Raw genomic sequence first — 18,315 nt, forward strand, 5'->3', positions numbered from 1 at the left:
TGTCAGTATGCCTCCATGTGAAAATTCCCCGCTGTTGCATCAAAGGAGATGCATTGGTCATGAACCAATACTGCTTTTTTATTACTATCCTGCTATTACTGTTCCGTGAACCTCATACTATGTACTTGGTAGTTCACCTCTTCATAGTCCTGCAAAGTCGTCGTTACGACGCGAGTCGATAATGTGACACGCGCAAGCGAATGCTGATGCTATGATACAGCATCTCTCCTTCTTCTTGCATCGCTGTTCGGGATAGTATTTGGGTATAACACGCATAAGTGATGTTGCGGTAGCGACGAGTGTTGGGCCCCATTCGGCAGACACATACAACGTGGCCGTTTGATCCGACTTTGGTCCTCCAGTTGTCCCGTTTTTAGCCGGCGGTGTTCTAGAATGCGGAATTATCCTGTTTACGAATGTTGGCCCCGCTGATGACGAGGTGAGGATCCTTTTGAGAGTGGGCTGTGATAAAGCGGCCGCTAGCATGGAATCAGATATTGATTCCGCTGAACGGTAGAACCCAGGGTCCCTCACCAATCATATCATATTGTGTGCAGTCGGTGCTGCAGTAGTTTTGCCGCGAAAGGTACTCCCCCGTCCTCATAACATGTGAAAGTGGTAGTTGCCGAAGTTGTCCATTTCATAACGGAACAAGGCTTCAGCTGGTTGGTCGTTGTCCGGCCATGGTAGATATTGCGGGTCGACCTTTGCTGGTGCTGGTTGTTGTAGCACCATGATGACCTCGTCTGGGAAGGCGTCCGCTATGTCAGCCCAGACGTACGGTTTTGACGTCTTGACTATCGAATATACGACCTGGTAGGCGCGGGACGCTAACATGTTTGTGTCGCACATGCTGCGGAGTGAGGTGACGAGTTGCCGTGTGCTGTGCACAGACGCTTGTAGTGTGTCGCGGAAGTGATCGGGGCAGGATATGGCTATCATGAGAACGGCGAGTGATTGCATGACTGTAATGAATTGGTCAGTAGGTGACATGGGGATTTGAGGTGTCAACATACTGTTGTGGACAATTGTCCACCAGGGCCCTTTTTCATATAGACTTCTGACATTAGGCTCGTTTGCCAACAGCGATGCGACATCCCGTGCCGCTTGTACGCACGACTCTGCCACAGACTGATCGAGCGAATTGAAGTCATCGGTTCCGGCTTGAAAACAGCGTTCAATACGGCGGAGTGAGGGACGAGTCGTCAGAACCTTCAGTCGGTAGTACTGAAGTTTGAGCAAGAAGACGTCGCGTTGTGGCATGCGAGCTGAATTCCATTCTTCTGAATGAACTTGGGGAATGTATTCAAATGCCCACTTGTCAAGGTGTTCGCATAGAGATATGGTCATTTGTTGGAGGTAGTCCCATGATGGCGCAGATCTACGTTGTGTGTAGAGGTTGGAGATGATTTGCTGGGTCAGGAGATTCAGGTGGATATCGGCATCGAGAAAGTCGAGACTGAGCACAGGTACTCTTTGGGTCTGATCGCTATTCACGGCACTGGGCAGTGGAGTTGTGATGTCTTCGTTGGGTATAATGCTCGGCCGGCCCGTAATCGAACTCAGCATGCTCTCCAGTGCATGTAGACTCCACCAGGTGCAGACCATGCTCTGCCTTCGGGCGGCCGAGACAGATTGATCATCTTGTTGCACGTGAAGGCCGAGCGAGAAGGCCGATCGCATCGCCATGCCTACCATTACCCAAGCCCTGACATAATATTAGCATGCAAGCACATTGATTGAAGCAAGAGACGAAGAGAGGATGAACTAGGTAGTCACAAGCAAAGATCTTCCGCATACGTACCGATTTACATGGCCAGCAGTCATGTAGTAAATCGCAAAGAGTCCAGCAGCCTGAAACGTTTAGCATAGTCAAACAAGATCAGCAGCTCAGACTTGCCTGCGTTGTGAGCAGATCCGGAGTCGTTAGGACAACGATTGTGTCATTCATGCTAAGCAATTGAAAGGCACGCGATAAGTAGACGATGTGATCCAGCTCGTCGGCTCGCCATTCAGCCTGGATGAGATGTGAAAACTTGGCGCCTATGGCAAAAACAAGGTTGACCAGCGCAAACCATTTCTCCGGGCAATGTATAGCCTGCCCGTTCCGAACCAGGGTGTAGTACTGTTGCAGCTGGTGCTCTATAGTTGGGGGGAGAATGGGAAAGGAGCCTTGGATGGTCTGGGTGAAGCACTGGAATAGCAGTCCTGCAGTGTGTTCTGGCGGCAGCTCAAAGGGATTCCCACAGTCGGTGAGTTTGATGCCTTCGTCATCGAGATAGTAGTTGGTGAGAGCGATGTGTTCGAGCGGGGTCGCGGCATGGGAGGTGGGTGACGCAGTGAAAGTAGGCGAGGGTGGCTGAGAGAGTGGCGCAGTGGTGTCAGGTGGGCCAAGCAGAACGGTATCGAGAGCTTGTACTCTGCTCCTGAGCGTCTGTAGCCACTGTACTTCGGAGATCTGGCCCAAGAAGCCTGCTTCGACTACATTGGGCAGTTCGCCACCGTCTTCGTCGCCAGAGTCTTCCGGGACAGTACCGTCCAGGCGAGGAAGGGGTGACTGATCCGAGGTAGGCGAGGTTTCTGCTCCGAGCGGCACATAGCTAGAGGACGGGGCAAAGGGGTGCATGCGCGAGTGCTGAGAGAATGGTTGAGGGGCGGATGCTCGCGAAGAAGAGGATATGGAGACGGGCGACCCGACCTCGTCATCTGACTTGGCGGTATTAGTTTGAGCAGTGGCATCCGGCTGGCAGGTCCTGTACTCACATCCTGGAGGGCATCTTCAATTCGACGTCGGTCATCGTCGCTGACGCGCAAGCTGAGGTCTTTGAGGACGGAGACGAGGGCATGGTTGCGGTCTTTGGCACTGGCGGAGTCAATTTCAGAACTTGGAATCAGGTCGTTCAACTGACGTCGCCAGCCGGTCTTTCCTGGGGCGCTCGTATACACATGTCTTGTCGGTCTTGTCGCAGTAGTTGCAGCGGGGGAGGCCGCCGCTACACTTGATCTCTAGCGTGTGTTAGAGGTCGAGAGAAAGTGAATGATGTTGGAAAAGACAATGGCAACGCACTCCGCTTGTGACAGTTGCGACATGCCCGCTGGACTCTGTCCCTCTGGCGCGACTTGGGCGTGGTGGGTGGCGGGGCGCGTCGGGGTGGTAAGCGTGGAATGGCGACCTTGAACTGCGACCCGTAGGGACCGGCCGAGGGGTGACCAGCCGGAGGGGGTCCAGGTCGCCTGTCGTCTTGCATCGGGCCGCTCGCGAAAACTCACGCTGCGTGGTAAGGGAACAAGAGTCATCTCAGCGCATCTCGCATCGTGTTTATGAAAATAACCGCCTGCGTCATGGGAATCAAAGATTGGGGATGAACGCTGCGCCTTGGCGGGAGCGACCTCGTAGTGATTGGCTTCGGTGCACAAGTCCGCATGGCCAATACTCATCGTGCCCGCGCATTTGCCCTGGTTCTGCTGCGTGCGCCGCCATTGCAGGGGCGCGCCACGGGGCGAGTGTCGAGACGAAGGTTCCGCCGCCCCAGATAGTGACTTCCTCGACCACGGGCGCGGGCAGAGAAGTAGACGGCGTCGACGTTGACTCCAGATCCGCAGGCGCTAGCCCTCGGGCCCCTCTGCCGGTCGTCCCCTCCGCCGTTCAGCGGCATCCCGCCGTCGCTGGCCACTCGCACACTGCATCACAGCAATTTCCCATGCGCGACCAGACAGGTCGACATGGAATTTGCCTCGAATGCGATCCTGCCGGCACTTCACTTTGTCACCTTAGCACAAAAGCAAACCTTGGGACACGTGCCCGCTATCAGTGGTCCGAGCTAGCCCCGCCATCCTCAAAATTTCGATTCGAGTTCCGCCGAGAAGAATTACTGCTCTCGCTCTAGACATCTCGCTGCTTGTAAGCGAGGAACCCAAGATTGGGGCGCTGGCGTGTTTTCTTTTGCCGTATCAACGCCTCCAGATCGCCGTCCTGTCGTCCTCGTCGTCCTTCTATGTACCTCTGCAGTGCCATCGCACAAATAACCCGAGTCATGCACTATGCTGTATAACCTTATCGTGACCGGACGGCATATGGTGTATCTCCTAGACTGCACCTTGTTAGTAAGCCATGTCTTGAACAAACACGCGCATCACCATCTTCTACCTAAGGATAAAACCCGATCTTTTGTGGATCTAGTCATCTCAAACCACCGGACTGCACCCGCCAATCATCGCAGCTGCCAAATTTGGGTTGTCCCTCGGTTGCCCGGTTGCGGCCTAGCGCCACTAAGGCACATGCAACCTTTAGCTTTACACATCCATAAATCCTCTCGACTACGAATGCGAATATAGTCTTGCATGGCTAGGAACAAGCCCATGGCGCTTCTGCGCGATATAACCACTTCGATCTGCGCTTTGTGCCAACGCAGCACAGTAGTACCACGGGTGTGTGCAAGCATGGTTTCATTTCGCCGGCCTGCAGGTGCATCCCTTGCTATAGCACAGGTCGCCACCCAGACCAAGGGTCGTGTTCCGAAGGCCACCCGGCACATGTACTTTCGCAAGCAAGAAATACGAAACACGACTGATTATAGTTCAGCCTCAATCTCGGTCCCACTGGTCCCTTGATAATCCACTCTTATATCCACCGCCGTCCGCTCAGGCATGCTCGAGCCACACCCCGCCAACCCCGCCACCTCTTTCTCCACTATCCAGCCTCTCCGCGGAGCCTCCAAACTTTCCGGCTTTCGCGTCTGTTACCAGGACTACGTCTCCATACCAAAATCCCCTTTCTTTAACGTGTTCCTGCTCCTCCTCGTTCTTTGGCAAGCGCAGTATAATCTTTGCACCGGTGTCACGAGTCTCCACTTCATGCACGCGCCTGAGCTTGAATTCATACCCTCCATCAACCTTTTCACCAGCACTACCGATGACGGCGTCGTAGATTTTTCTAGTCTCCTCTAGCAGGGCCTGGTCGCGCACGACGATAGTAAGTCGGCTGACCCCAATCGCGCCGCATGAATGAGTCGTCTTCGAATCGTCGATTGGAACGCGGACACCCCGAGGAGTGATATCGTGGCAGAAGAATGGTACCTTGCCCCTAACACTCTGTCCACCCTTCTCTCCCTTGGGAAATGTGACAGCCCAGGCTACATCGACTCCATCGGCCCTCTTTCTCCCACCCTTGATCGGCTTTGAGTGACTCTCTATCACCGCCTCGTAGTTCTTCTCGGGCGAAAGCGAGTTGGTCAGACACCAGTCTTTCCAGCCTACGAAGTTGGCGTCGGGGCCCCACCAATGCTCAGGCGCGAGGGAAGGATTGACGAAGGAGATGAGTTCGATGTAGCACCCATCTGCGAGAAGAATCAAGACGTTCGATGTCGCGCCGTCAGCATGGAAGCCTCCTGGGGTGAGTGTGAAGTTGTCCGAGAAGAATGGAGGGACTTCGGGCAGTTGCGTTGTTGGGTTGGCGGGGACGAAGAGGATTAGGTGGTCTAGGCTTTGCTGTGACGTGGCCATTGCGGCAGTTGTATTGCTGAACTTATCGTAGTCGACACCTCCCACTGTTATTCACCTGAAATGCTCAGCACCAAGTGTTCGTGGACGTGGAGTTATTGCGCCCAGGCTTGTCCGGAAGAGGGATGACTTCGGGAAGCGACAGGGATGCAGGAGGGGTAGCTCCTGCCCACTGCTCGTCGCGTGAGTAATCAGTCACTTATATACGCTGATCTTATCAGATCGAGCTTAAATCTTCTGGAAGATCCGACTTTGGCAATTACCTCTTCTTCTCGGATCTATAACTTCTTAATTGCTTATATCCCAGTAACTCTCGCACAACCTCGAGAGAACGTGCACTCGAATGTGAAGCAGCGGCAAGCGATACATGTGCATATTATTCTTGCATCGCCATCTATTGCATCATTCATGAAAGCGACGGATGCTAGCCGATACACCATCCCAAACTATCGATTCAAGACAACATCTCCCATCCATCCGTCCATCCCACCCTCATCCCATTTCCCCGCCCACAACTTCTCACACTCCCTCCCCAACCTCACCAAAATAACCCGCTCCTTCCCACCCTCATAGCTCTGCTCATTCTCAAACAGTTCCCGTATACTTACGCTGCAATCCAGCATTGGTCCTTTGTCGTGGCCGTATTTGTAGCCCGGCATAGGCAGGATAGCGATGTTGAGCAACGCGCGGGCTTCGGGTGAGAGTTGGCGTTGCGGGATTATTGCGGCGAGTTGGGGGTTCTTGAAGATTTGGACTGCGTTGTAGATCTCGGAGAAGGCGGAGACGGCCCATGGTGGGAGGGAGGGGAAGTGTTGGCGGAGGGTGGAAAGGGTTAATGGTGGGAGGGCTTTTGATGTGTTTTTTGGTCTTATAGGCAGGGTGATTGGTGTGGACATTGGTGCAGGTGTGTTGGAGGACTGGGCTACGTTGAGAAGCGGTCGTTCGTCTTAGGCGCTGATTGATATGTCGCTGATTGCTCCGTTTCTGACAAGCTACTTGCCAGTTTATAGAGGTAGAGTTGTGTGCGTTGCCCGACATGTTGTCTAGAGTTAGGAACAAGGGTTTGGCTGTGACCTAGACACCGAGATGAGTCGCACTGAGACTTATGTGAGGTGCGTAGACATGTGTCTCAGAGACCTAGCAGCTAGCGTTCGTGATTCTCTCCGAAGTGTCGTCGACAACGCCGCAATAGTCCACTCAAAGGGCAACAAAACGGCACCTAGGAGGTACTTAACAGTCGCCGCCTTGTTGGACGTACTCATGACAGCCCGTTGTATACAGCTGGCACTGGGGTTGGAACGTAGGGAAGAGGATAACATGGCCTGTATTCGCCTGGCGAAGAACACTGTGCCATCAGTTGTAGCCAATTCTCGTAATCTGAAGTATGGGCATTTGCAAAACTGATAGTTGATTGGAAGGACTCAGTATCTGTAAAGCAGCACGAACTAAGAGAGGCATAACTTTTGGCTAACTCCAAGAATATTAAAAAAATGAAAAACTCGCCGGTAAACTTTTCATCCTCCGCCATCGACCGACCGAGCTCGCGCCTATTGAATTACCAGCGCAGCAGTTTCCATGTCAAAGAAGGTAGTTTTTAAGATGTGGAAACCTCCGTTCTTCTGCTGGCATGTCGCTCAAGTGCCTTGCCTGGGGCCGGAGTGCCTTTTGCCCCTGGGCTTCGACTGGGAGACATCAGCATTGAAGAACGGCGCTGGCTTGTACCTAGCCTGGTCTTTCTTCCGATCAACCCGCTTCGCCTTCTGATCGAACTCCTCTTTCGTTTGATCAACCCGCTCTTCCTTTTCGATCATCCCGCTTCGTCTTTCGATCGACCTGCTCTGCCTTTCGTTTGATTGGCTTTGTCGGTCGTTCAATCGGCTCTGCCTGTCGTTCAACGGGTGCTGTTTGTACGGACGCTGCCTGTTGTTCAACAGTCTCTGTCTGTCGCTCATCGAGACTCTCCACCATAGCATCGGCGTCCGTAGGAATAGAAACCCAACCAGGCAGTCCTCTGTAAGTGTCGTTCAGCTTCTTCGCGATGCTCAAGACCGCGACTTCTGGGTGTTCATCGGAATCCGGTGGGCACAGAGTTTTCCACGCAGCTTCATAATCTGCCTTGATCGTGTCGGTCCATGCATAGAATCGGTTCTAAAAGGTTTTTGTTAGCGACTGTTTGCGAACAACTCGTTCATTAACTGCGTTACTTACGTCCATATAAGCCTTTTCCTGCTCCGCGGGCGTTCTCTTCCTGTACGTCTCAAACCTGTATGTACCCAGAAAAGCCAGGTCCGCTTCGGTCACCGCAGCGGCTTCTTTGGCGGCTTGTTCTTTCATGAGTCGCGCAAGCAACCGCTGTTTGTTCTGTACCCTCGAGCGTAGCGCGGCTTGTCGGTCGCTCAGCAGTGATGCCACATCGTCGGCGAGGGGTTTCTGTAATCCAGCGTCGTTGTACATGTCCGACTGTTGCGAATTGGGAGATCCAATCGGTGGTAGGTTCATTAGAACGTCCGAATTGGCGGAGGGAAGTTCCAGGGCGTTGGGAGTGTATGAAGGCAGGTGAAGGCAGAAACTTCTACTTTAGCGTTCCCTCGATGCCAGACGTATACGTACCATCACGACGAAATGTCGGAGCGGAGGAAGAGTCCCAGAAATCAGCGACATAGGCCGATGTACAACAAACAGTGCCAGCGACGCAGATGATGATGAATGATATATTTGAAGAAGGGGACTACAATGGGGTTGTCGTGCTGATCACATATCGATGCATTCAGTCGAATGAGTCAGAAGGAGAATTTGATCTTCATCATTATCTACGGACTGATACTCCTGGCGCTTTCAAATTCACAGAAAAGTCCATGATCTAAAGCAGCACAGCGTAATCAGTGATGTCCCAGGTCAGATGCCTTTTAGCAGACCTACCGACCACGGCGGTTACCCAGTTCCTTCACCAGGAGCCTCAACGTCTTGAAGGCCTCAATCACATCATCGATGCAGCAAGACAGTAGGTCGGCCATCTCCTGTCCACACTTGACTCGGTCGGCTTCGTCTTTCGAAGTCAGCAATACTGCTAGCTGCTCATTTGCGTCCGAAGCCAGGTCTCGTGCGCTCAGTACGGTGCTCTGTAATTGCTCGAGGGCTCCTTTCACAATCTAGAGTTTCCGATTAATCTTTTGAATTGTATCGGTGGTTGTGTCGCTGGACTTGCTCGTAGTCTCCACAAGCTCCAATATAGTTAGCTGCGTTCGGTGTTAGCCCAACGTTAATGTTGATATCGTGCAGCATTCGCTTCTTGAGCGGGTGTACGAACCTCTTTGCGCGGGCGACCTGCTTCAGAATTTCCAGCGACGTTACCGCTCATTTCGCCGTTTTCGAAAGCAGTGATGATGTAGTTCGGTTCGGCCGATCGAGAGGTGGAGAAGTCGTACCCTATGTGGTGTCCAGGGTGTTCGTGACTCTGATCGACGTGCAAGGAAAAAACAGCGAAATACACTGTCGGTGTGTGGATGATGTGGGGAAGTTGATAATTGAGGTGATGTGCCCAACGCTCATACAAATGTGGGTCGCGCTAAGGCCTAGGTGATATGTCCACCCTGGCGTCGTGACAGCTTCTCTTGTTGTCCCCAGGTCTCCACAAACCTCAACGCCCGCATCATTCACTTCTGTACCTCGGGAGCGGTCACATGCCAGTCTTCTGCTGCTATACGCAACACTACTATAAGTTTCGCGACTTGGCGTGTCGTTCGAACTCACTACGGAAGGATCGTGAGAGAGCTGGTGGGCTGTCCAACAAGCATGGGGTGCGCGCCTGCTGCACTCTGTGCCCGCCCAAGTAAGGGAAGTCGCGTTCTGCTCCAACAGGATACGCCCCCAACGCGCCTGCTTGCTAGAGAGATGGCGTCACATCAACAGCCTAACGGTAAGTGTGGTCGTGCTCAAGCTTCATCCTTCGCATCTTCGTCCTACAGTCCACGAGTAAGTCTCGATTCGAGCGCCGAGGTATGTCGACCGCCAGCGACCGTAAGAGACAGGCTACACTGTCTTTCAGTGGACAAGGTGTACGGCTGGCAGAAGACCCACAGCCAAAAAGGTGAGATGCGCTTTCCTATGATCGTTACCGATAACCGCTAACTATCAGTAGGAAGCGAGCACCAAAAGCCAAGGACACGAGGCCAACAAAGCAAGCAGCCTTTGCCTGGGGTCGATCATCACAGACTCTGCCACTTGAGGATGCAGGCGTCGACGGCAAGCGGGCAGCCGCCAGTGAAAACACCATGGCCAACGAGGCAGCAGCCATCATCGACGACGCGAGCAAGACCAGCGAGTCAGCCTTCGCCTGGGATCGAGCATCAACGACTATGCCACTTCAGCATGCAGGCGTCGACAGCACGCGGGCAGCCGCCAGTGACAACACAATGGCCAACGAGGCAGGAGCCATCATCGACGTCGCGAGCACGACCTAGCATTTAGACGTATAGGTAGACGAGGATAACTAAGTTATGTTAGTGCAAGACGTCACCCGGGCAGATAACGTAAAGGACACCTGGGCTGGTGGAGAGCATAGTGCGCAACAACGCCCAAAAGATTCTGTTCGTCGTCGTGTACGCCTGGCACCCGGAATATCTACTAAGGAACCGAACCACGGCAGTCGGTCGACAGTACGACGCAGCTTTGAACATTGCTGCGGCATTGAGCGGCGTCAACACCAAAGCAGGGTACTTCGAAGCCCGAGCAGCGAGAACGCATGAGAAGAGCGGAAGAAGCCCAACCCAGAGCAAGTCGACAATCTCTCAGCCCCCTCCATCCCTAGCTCTCGTGACCGCCACAGAAATAGAACAAACAAAGAGAGCATACAAGGTAGAGGCGCTCAAGAAAAGGCTAACCCAAAAGACGCTACGATACCAACAAACAGTAACATACGACAAAAACGTGCCTTTAGACAACTACGGCCCGAACAACCAAGCTATTATCCAGGCAGCACAGTCAGACGATGCCTTCCCAAGCGGCAAAATTCTCTCCCGACCCACCATGGTCGCGGAAACCTCCAACACCTACTTCTACCGCCCATCAGAAGCCGCTAACGCAAGACAACCAACCACAACGAACTCAGCGCGTCCCAGTCAGGGAAGCCCACAGGGTAGCTGGGTGGTACAGCCGATAGTGTCTAAGTCAAAAAACACCCTCATCAACACTGCCGTCGTTCATGTTGGCCGCATAATCAAGCTGAAGTGTTTGATATGTGGGTTGGCACCGGAACGAAAGCCCGTCACCGACCGACCAGAGCTCTGCACGCAATCACACGTCGCCAGTCGATGCATAGCAAGGGCCCAAGTCTGCACAACACCGAGTTGCCAGGTTGGGTGGAATCCCGAGCCAGGTCGATCGGGGCGGCGACAGATGATGATACCACAGGATCTGACCATCGCGTACGTTAGGTCAGATCAACTTCAGGAGCTGTTCTACTAGATGGGGAACAGCATGGCTGGGTATGATCATGCAAATGTACAATCTGAGAAATGCTTGTAACCCAATACGCTCACTACAAAGAGGCTGTACATGTCATCCTTTATCTATCCATCCAAGATTTGTCAAAATGTTATACAAATGGCCAAAATCGTGACCCGTGATCCAAATGCAAAGACTCATCGCTGCCAGTATAAGCGCTTCTAAAACGCCGGTTCGCTATGCCCATGTGCCTGCCCATTGCGCCCGTCGTGCCCCTCACTTTGCTTCCCAAGCCTCCAGAGCTGTGCCCCTCAGCCCCTCACGTCAATTTCACCAGGATATGCCAGCGCAACGGCCTCGCCCTCAAAGCCCGCGCCGATATTCAGGAGGTCGACCCTGAACCTCTCAGTATCGCTCTGAACCCTCGACCGAGGCTCCGCAAGATCGTAGTCATCCATGCGCGATGCATCGCATGAACCAACCACTGATCTCACAGACGAGGCCAGCTCATCGCCCATGACATCTTGCGCGCGATAATAACGCTGTCGCACCCAGTGGAAGTAAACGGCAAACGCGTCGCGATGACTCGGGATGCCGATGCAGGCGAGTGAGCGCCGGAACGGGAGCTTGACGGCGTAGGGATAGGCTGGGAACAGGTGGGTCAGCTGAGAGATCGAGAAAGTTGGGAAATGCATCAGGGGAAGGTGCGGATGTGTCGGTACGCTAGGCCGTATGGGGTATGGTGGGCTGAGCCGAGGCGCAGCTCGCTGGTGTCGGAGAAGGAAAGATGTCGGAGATGTGGACGGGACGGTAAGCTGACTTACTGTTGCGAGACATGGTCCACGGTGGCGGGTATCTTGGATGGAGTTTGGATGTGGTTGGGCGTCAATTTTTGGAAGTTGGGCGGTAGTCGAGTGTAGTGAGGTGGATGGATGAACGATGTCTGTGTGAGAATGTGTTGAGTGTTCGAGTTTATGTAGTCTCTTCTTGGGATAGAGTACCAAGGTGAAATAGCTGTCGAGAGAGGATTCGATGTACAAGGCGACTATATAGTATTGGTGTGCAAGGTGAGAACGAAGTTGGCAAGTGAGCAAGTCAGTATATCCGCAGAAATGAGCAAGAGTGTATTGCGCATACGCGTCCATGGCACACTTATGACTGCCACAGCGGCCGTCTTCACGACCACGTTGAAGCCTCACGACCAAGGCATATGCCCTTTCCCGATCGAGCAGCTAACAAGAGCCAAGACGTCGTCCTGGGGTAGGTTCGCCAAGCTAACCACCGGCAAAAGCGTCATAATTGCTACAAAGGGGAACTCATCTCAGCTGCGACGGCTGTGAGCCCTGCACGGGGAGTGGGCAGTTCGGCAGAAGCGAGAGGGTTGCGACTCCTGATAGGTGTGGGCGAGGGTCGGGCGTGGTGATGTTGCCGAGCCGCGTGTTGCGACCGTCTGGCAGCCCGTTTCAAAACTTCACCGGCCGGGCGCTGCAGGAGAAACGCACGAGATCGGGGGGCTGAATCTTGACATTGTCGGCTGCTGCGCGTCGCAACCTTGGAACTCCTTTGATGTGCATAGCACGTACGTTAACGGGTCATCGAGCAAAGAACGCGTGGGCCCTGGGGGAGAGCTCCAGCCCCGCGCTTGCCGCTGGGCCAGCGACTCGAGGCTCTCAGCGTGCGTCTGACAGCGTCACTAGTCAGGGCCGGCCAACGAAGTCTGCTTCATCCGCCCCCATTGCTATCACGGCGTCTTACTATCTCGCTTTGCGCGACTTCAAGCCAGGAGTTGGGTACACGCAAGCGCGCCAAGCGTGGTGAGTGAATTTGACAGTACATACACACCTCAGTAGGGACAAGCAACGCCCAGGGATGGCTGACTGACAGCAGGGGCCACTTGCTCAAGCAATCCATGCTCATACTTTCTTTTTTCTCGTACTTTGACCGTGTAACCTCATCATTCTGCAGCTTCTGGGTCTTTCTTGGTCATCGTATGCAATCTGCACGCACGATTTCCAAGACAGAAGGCAGTCGTCCCGATCGGCGGATGAAATGCCATTCTGTCTCATCGAACGAGGTATACGTAGATGCTGGGCGCGAGTAGCGCAGGCTGTAAGGCTCACCGCACTAGCCACAAGCCAGACCATAAGAGGAACAGAGTTTGCTGATCGGTGTAAGATGTGCCACAGCGTTCCTGGAGTAGCAGTGGGCCCAGGCCTAACCGGGGGAACTCTTGGGATGTCAAAAAGCCTATTCGATAACACGGGCCAGGTGCGCACGACGTGACTTCACGCTGTCGCATTCGCATGCGGCCCCCAAAAGCCAACGGCTGGGTACGCGTCGTGTTACGGCATGCAAATGCCTTCAACTTTGGTAATGCTACTCGACCGAAACTTTTCCGACCTTCAGCGTGCCAGTAATATGCGATGGTATGACGAGGGTTTGTCATTCATGTCGACGCTTGGGCAATGCGCACGGGAGTATGCCCAATCCTTCCAATCGCTTATCAAGCGAGTTGGAACGGTAACCACCTCCATTGGTATGAACTGAGACATGTGACCGTCGATCGGCTGCGTGTATAGTCGCACGGCTTGTGGGAGAATTTCTCAGCAAGATCTGACCAAGTCTTCCACTTTCCCTGCATTACAAATTGAGAAAGTGCGACCATCCACCTGCGTCCTACGTCCTGCGTTATCGACGTGGTACAAAGCTGCAGATCGCTGTACCATATTTGAGCTACCGAATGCACTGCGGTCAGCCTTTTCGCGAACAACGCCTCGGCCGAGTCGGCTCCTTCATCACTGACCCAGGGCAAGTATAACAAAGCGCTTCAAGCGCCAGTGACGTAGGAGGGTCTGTTGTATCATCGCAAAGTTGTCGCATATACGGCAATATCAACCCTGGGTCGTCATATGTCCGGTGTCCGAATCGCGATGCGGCCATGGTCCAGGCGGCAGCAGGTGCGAGGAAGCTCTGGTCCTAGACAAAACCAAGGTATGCAGCACCCTCCATTTCTTGCACGTTTCTCGCTTTCATTCGCTCCGTGTTTATTCAGCGCATGTACGATGGTCAAAGCCTATCCGTCGCAGGCTTTGATGTGTAATACTATGCATCCCACAGTCCCTGCTGACCGTTCACCCAAGACAACTCCAGGAACACCGACAAATCCACTCGACCGCTGCATCGTTCGCACGTTCCTCCTTCTCATTCGCTGGATGTCTATCAGCCCGAACGCATGCCTTCTGCACTCCATATATGCAACAATCCTTGTCTTCAAAAAAGGTTGCTGCATGCCCACCGGTCAGCGCGACAGAGCACCGGACAGATCTTGAAACACAAACGAAGTGAAAAACTGTTTCATGTGGCTACGCAAGCCACTGATATCCTTGCGACACGAAAGAGATCCGAGTGAACGGTTGCTGCAGACTGCGGACGTCCTGTTGAGGGTTGGCGGGTGCACAGCCTCGATGCGGCTCTGCAAGCTGACTGAAGCACTTTAACGAGCGACAGTTCGCTCATGTGCACGCCCCATTCACGGACGAAGAAACGGCCGTTCGATATTCTGATAAGGACGCTGTAGTCTTGCTCTGTAGCCCTTTTGCATGTTGCGTTTTAATGATCGGTAATGTATTGCTTCCTATCCGATGTACCAGTTTAAACACCCATCAAGAGGTGTCGATGCGACGATCAGTCTAGCCATCTTGCACCATCCTATCAACCTCTAAACGCGTCGAAGGGTAAACAGTTGTACACCCAACACTCAAGCATCCACATTCCAAGGGTAGTTCTGCTTAACCCAGATGATATCCATCTCGCTCGGCTTCGTAGCGCGTTCCAGCAACCCAAGTCCCTCACCATGATCATTCCAATCGAGGTAGGCCTGGATGGGACAGTCTACACCATTGTCATTGCAATCTGGCTTTGCATAGCCGTTACGGCTAGGATAGTGCATGACGCTCGCGAGGTCGTAGCCAGAGGCAGCTTGGATTGGCCAGCCGGGCTCGACAAAGTTCTTGATGAAGGCGACGCAGGTGCATTGGTACTTTAGAGCGCGGTACATGGACAGGCAGAGGCCGTCTTCGGTGATGCGGTCGCCTTCCGCTTGACGGGCGCGGTGCCAGCACTGTATTGGTGATGTTAATATGCAGTATGTGTCAGTGATAGTGGCAGTCACGTACGTCTTCCCAGTCGGCAAGCTGTTTGTATTGTACTTTGATGTATTTTTCGCGGTCGTTGCGGTTGTGTTCATGCGCCATACCTGGTGATTGTTAGTATCGACGTCAGCGGTTGCTGGTGATGTCTTACCCAGCACGTGGCCAAGCTCGTGTAGAACACCACCGAGCGTGAATCCATCGGCGAGGCGAACCAGATTCTGCCAGGGCTTTCCGTTTTGCGTCAAGCCCACAGCGGCGCCCCAGCCAGCGCCGTCGGTAAACTCGATGGCCACAGTGTCATGAGGTATACCTGCGTTCCAACCATCTCGGTACTTCTTGACGGGTGCACAGTACATTGGCTTTCCATCGCTGGTCAAGCGCTCTTTGAAGCTGATAGCGTGGCCGGAGTCTTTACCCGCAGCGCCGCCAAGATACCTAGAGCGGTCAGTTAGACACTCGTCACATCTCATTATAGATGTGCTCTTGCTTACTCAACCCACTTCGCCATACCACTCTCAGTGATGTGACGGATATTGTGGCGATCCCACTCCTGTGTGAAGCAGTATGGGATAACGACGTTGTTGGTTGAGTCGCGTGGCCAACGGATTGGTCCAGGGCTCGAGCCCCAGGCGTCGGTAGCACCTTGACCGTTCTGACCAGACATCGTCTCAAGCTCCTCGAAGTACTCTGCCCAATCAGTTACTTTGGTACCATTTTCGAACACGGGCGAGGGAGTGCCGCAGAAGGGACCATAGTTGGGGACTGGTTCGTTGATAGCGACTGCGACCGCAAGGGCGACGAGCTGTAGAAGGAAGAAAAGAAACATTTTCGCGGATAGCCAACTCGTTGTGGGCAGAGGTGGAAGTACTTATAACGCGGTCAGGAGAAGACTAAGTCGCAGCCTGGAGGCCAAGAAAACTCCACCTCGCGCAATTGTGGTACGTGCAGGTGAGCAAACACTCGACTGCGAGCTAGTAGTCGTCGGATGAAGAGTAGAATTGTACGATGACGTATCTACACCCGAAGAATGCGAGCACATCCCTTAGAACGGCGACGTGAGTGTGACTGTACTAAGTCCTCTGCGTTGTACTTTTCATGCTCTCGAGGTAGAGAATAGATAAACAGGGGCTAGTTTTGGAACGACTACAATTTTCCGGATGTGACACAAAGGCTGCCCACATCGCAGTGATCCAACTCTTTCTACTTCATGCCGACCATATTCCGACCATAACGGAATGCGGCACATTGAGAAAGACACGAAATAGATGAAGCGGAGGTAGTTGGTAGCCAACCTCGGAATGTGTTTACCACCATCGGTAGCGCGTCTGTACTGCAGGTGAAGCAGGTCTGAGATCTAGTGTGCGACAACAACGTTACTAGAGATGAGGCGACGTGATCGTTGCGCCTAATCTGAATTGACAAACCGTACGATTAAGGTCTCGTGCGAGCATTAGAGGTTGTGGCACGAGATGCATCGAGAAATGATCGGATCGCATTCCCCGAGGAATCTTGGTAAAGCATTAGATGCCGTGGAAGAGTGAAGGATAGAGCTGGGGCGTCTGTGTTGCTCTCAGAGTCGGAGCTAGCCAGGCTTGGATTCAACACGTGAGCGGACCCCCTCGTCTCTGCCAGTTCCGATCCCGCGTTCCGAGGTCACTCCGTAACACGCCATCATCCACGAAACATCCAACACAGATTAGATTACTACATTACCTATTGCAAGCTTGAAGCACCTGCTTTTGGAGACTGTACCGTACTGCCTTGGGATGGATTCCACTAGCATCAACCCTTCAATACAACTGGACCCGTTTCCTTCCGATATTATCATGTGAAAAGAGCATTCCTAGGTACCTACGTACATCGGGAGTGCAGGTGTCAGGAAATTCGAACGTACAACGGCGTTCCAAATATCTGAGAGAATGTTGATCTTGACCTCAGCAGCTGCAAATGTTGTGTCTGCTACTTCCTGACAGCAGCTCCTACATTCGCATAATGAAGCGATTGCGTGTGCTGAGCTCGCAGAATCGGTGTCAGGCATGCATGGCTTTGACCTCTGACAACTTGCGTGCTATACATAGCCTGTATGGGGTTGTTCCCGCCGACGAGTTCTAAGTAAAGCAGTATATCGTGCGACCTATATCCCAATGGCTGTACATATGCTGCGCAGCGGAGTCATGTCCGTACGGGTCGACCAAAGTCATGACGCGGCTTCAACACTCGTCGCCCCTGCCGTGTACCTGAAAACCCCTCATACGAATACCCACAGTTTTGAAGGAAAACACTTCTTCCAGACTGTACCAATTTCAGCGCATTCTCGGACGCCACGAAAGATTAGGAGAGGGAAGCGAAAGAACATCGTGGCGACCAGGAGACAGTGGGGCCTTGGTGATAGTGGCTGCGTCTCCAATACCACAACGGCCCCTCACGACCCTGCAGGACCCGACTCTTCATTCCATGCCCCACCGTCTAACGCGGAAGGTGGCCAGTTCCTGTCGAATGGCCGCTTCAGCCGAGCTAGATGCGATGATCTGATAAGATTAGATGTCATCGTGACCAGCAAGACCGGCTAGCGCCGCTACCCAGCTGTCATGAGGGGCAGTTCGCGTGCAATTGGGGATGAGCTCTTTCCCAACAACATCCACCTCATGATCCAGCAACAGCACTACCAAAGCCACATGTCTCCATTAAAACAGCCACAAACAAAGATTTGGGCGCGAAGAAGTTTCTTCTCATGCTCGTGAACAGTCGGGCCTCTTCACAATGGAGTTCCCACGCTGACTGCTAGTGCCACCAGCTAGAAGACGCCAGGAACGGCGCGAAACTGGATCATGCAACCACGACGCGCTTGCTCAACGAGGATGCTCTTCCTCGTACGGTTCCATCCACAAGGCGAGACCCTCAGGTTGGTCCCGCACGGAATTGAAGCTTCGGCGCACACTGCTCGTTTCGATGAGCCGGGAGCTCCATCCGCCACTGACACTCCGGGCCAAGACCTTGGCAATGCAGAGTTGCGGCACAGCCAAGAGGAGCCAGCAATCAGCTCACAGCGAGATTGGATCTTATCTGATCATCTAGCACTTATCTGATCATCTAGCCGCGCCTAATGCTCTCTGGGCATACGAGATACCTGGACGGTGGGAGATGATCCCAAGCCACCGGGTGGGATACACATGGCAAATTTTTCAGACGCTGTAACTGCGCTGACATTCCCTGTCCGGTCTTC

The 18,315-nt window shown here is 53.4% G+C and overlaps 6 protein-coding genes across 6 annotated transcripts; 1 reads left to right on the forward strand and 5 right to left on the reverse strand.

Moving 5' to 3' along the window:
• Positions 1 to 600: 600 nt before the first annotated feature.
• Positions 601 to 3,090, reverse strand: J4E92_008827 (uncharacterized protein; the record flags this gene model as incomplete). The annotated part of the gene is made up of 5 exons (XM_051500178.1): positions 601 to 1,691; positions 1,972 to 2,710; positions 2,764 to 2,863; positions 2,910 to 2,993; positions 3,068 to 3,090. 5 exons carry the CDS (start codon positions 3,088 to 3,090, stop codon positions 601 to 603), a joined length of 2,037 nt encoding a protein of 678 aa, XP_051349566.1.
• A 1,551-nt stretch (positions 3,091 to 4,641) lies between these two features.
• J4E92_008828 (uncharacterized protein) lies at positions 4,642 to 5,502 on the reverse strand (the record flags this gene model as incomplete). The annotated part of the gene is made up of 1 exon (XM_051500179.1): positions 4,642 to 5,502. The coding sequence occupies one exon, from the start codon at positions 5,500 to 5,502 to the stop codon at positions 4,642 to 4,644; it is 861 nt and encodes a 286-aa protein (XP_051349567.1).
• Positions 5,503 to 7,284: 1,782 nt separating this feature from the next.
• J4E92_008829 (uncharacterized protein) lies at positions 7,285 to 7,998 on the reverse strand (the record flags this gene model as incomplete). The annotated part of the gene is made up of 2 exons (XM_051500180.1): positions 7,285 to 7,647; positions 7,708 to 7,998. The coding sequence occupies 2 exons, from the start codon at positions 7,996 to 7,998 to the stop codon at positions 7,285 to 7,287; spliced, it is 654 nt and encodes a 217-aa protein (XP_051349568.1).
• A 416-nt stretch (positions 7,999 to 8,414) lies between these two features.
• J4E92_008830 (uncharacterized protein) lies at positions 8,415 to 8,857 on the reverse strand (the record flags this gene model as incomplete). The annotated part of the gene is made up of 2 exons (XM_051500181.1): positions 8,415 to 8,648; positions 8,807 to 8,857. The coding sequence occupies 2 exons, from the start codon at positions 8,855 to 8,857 to the stop codon at positions 8,415 to 8,417; spliced, it is 285 nt and encodes a 94-aa protein (XP_051349569.1).
• A 640-nt stretch (positions 8,858 to 9,497) lies between these two features.
• Positions 9,498 to 9,959, forward strand: J4E92_008831 (uncharacterized protein; the record flags this gene model as incomplete). Its single annotated transcript, XM_051500182.1, has 2 exons — positions 9,498 to 9,586; positions 9,638 to 9,959. 2 exons carry the CDS (start codon positions 9,498 to 9,500, stop codon positions 9,957 to 9,959), a joined length of 411 nt encoding a protein of 136 aa, XP_051349570.1.
• Positions 9,960 to 14,698: 4,739 nt separating this feature from the next.
• J4E92_008832 (uncharacterized protein) lies at positions 14,699 to 15,918 on the reverse strand (the record flags this gene model as incomplete). Its single annotated transcript, XM_051500183.1, has 4 exons — positions 14,699 to 15,061; positions 15,117 to 15,196; positions 15,244 to 15,527; positions 15,584 to 15,918. 4 exons carry the CDS (start codon positions 15,916 to 15,918, stop codon positions 14,699 to 14,701), a joined length of 1,062 nt encoding a protein of 353 aa, XP_051349571.1.
• Between the last annotated feature and the right edge of the window lie 2,397 nt (positions 15,919 to 18,315).

This window comes from Alternaria infectoria (assembly GCF_024043175.1).
Source record: "Alternaria infectoria strain BMP 0036 chromosome Unknown scaffold_19, whole genome shotgun sequence".
Taxonomy (NCBI): domain Eukaryota; kingdom Fungi; phylum Ascomycota; class Dothideomycetes; order Pleosporales; family Pleosporaceae; genus Alternaria; species Alternaria infectoria.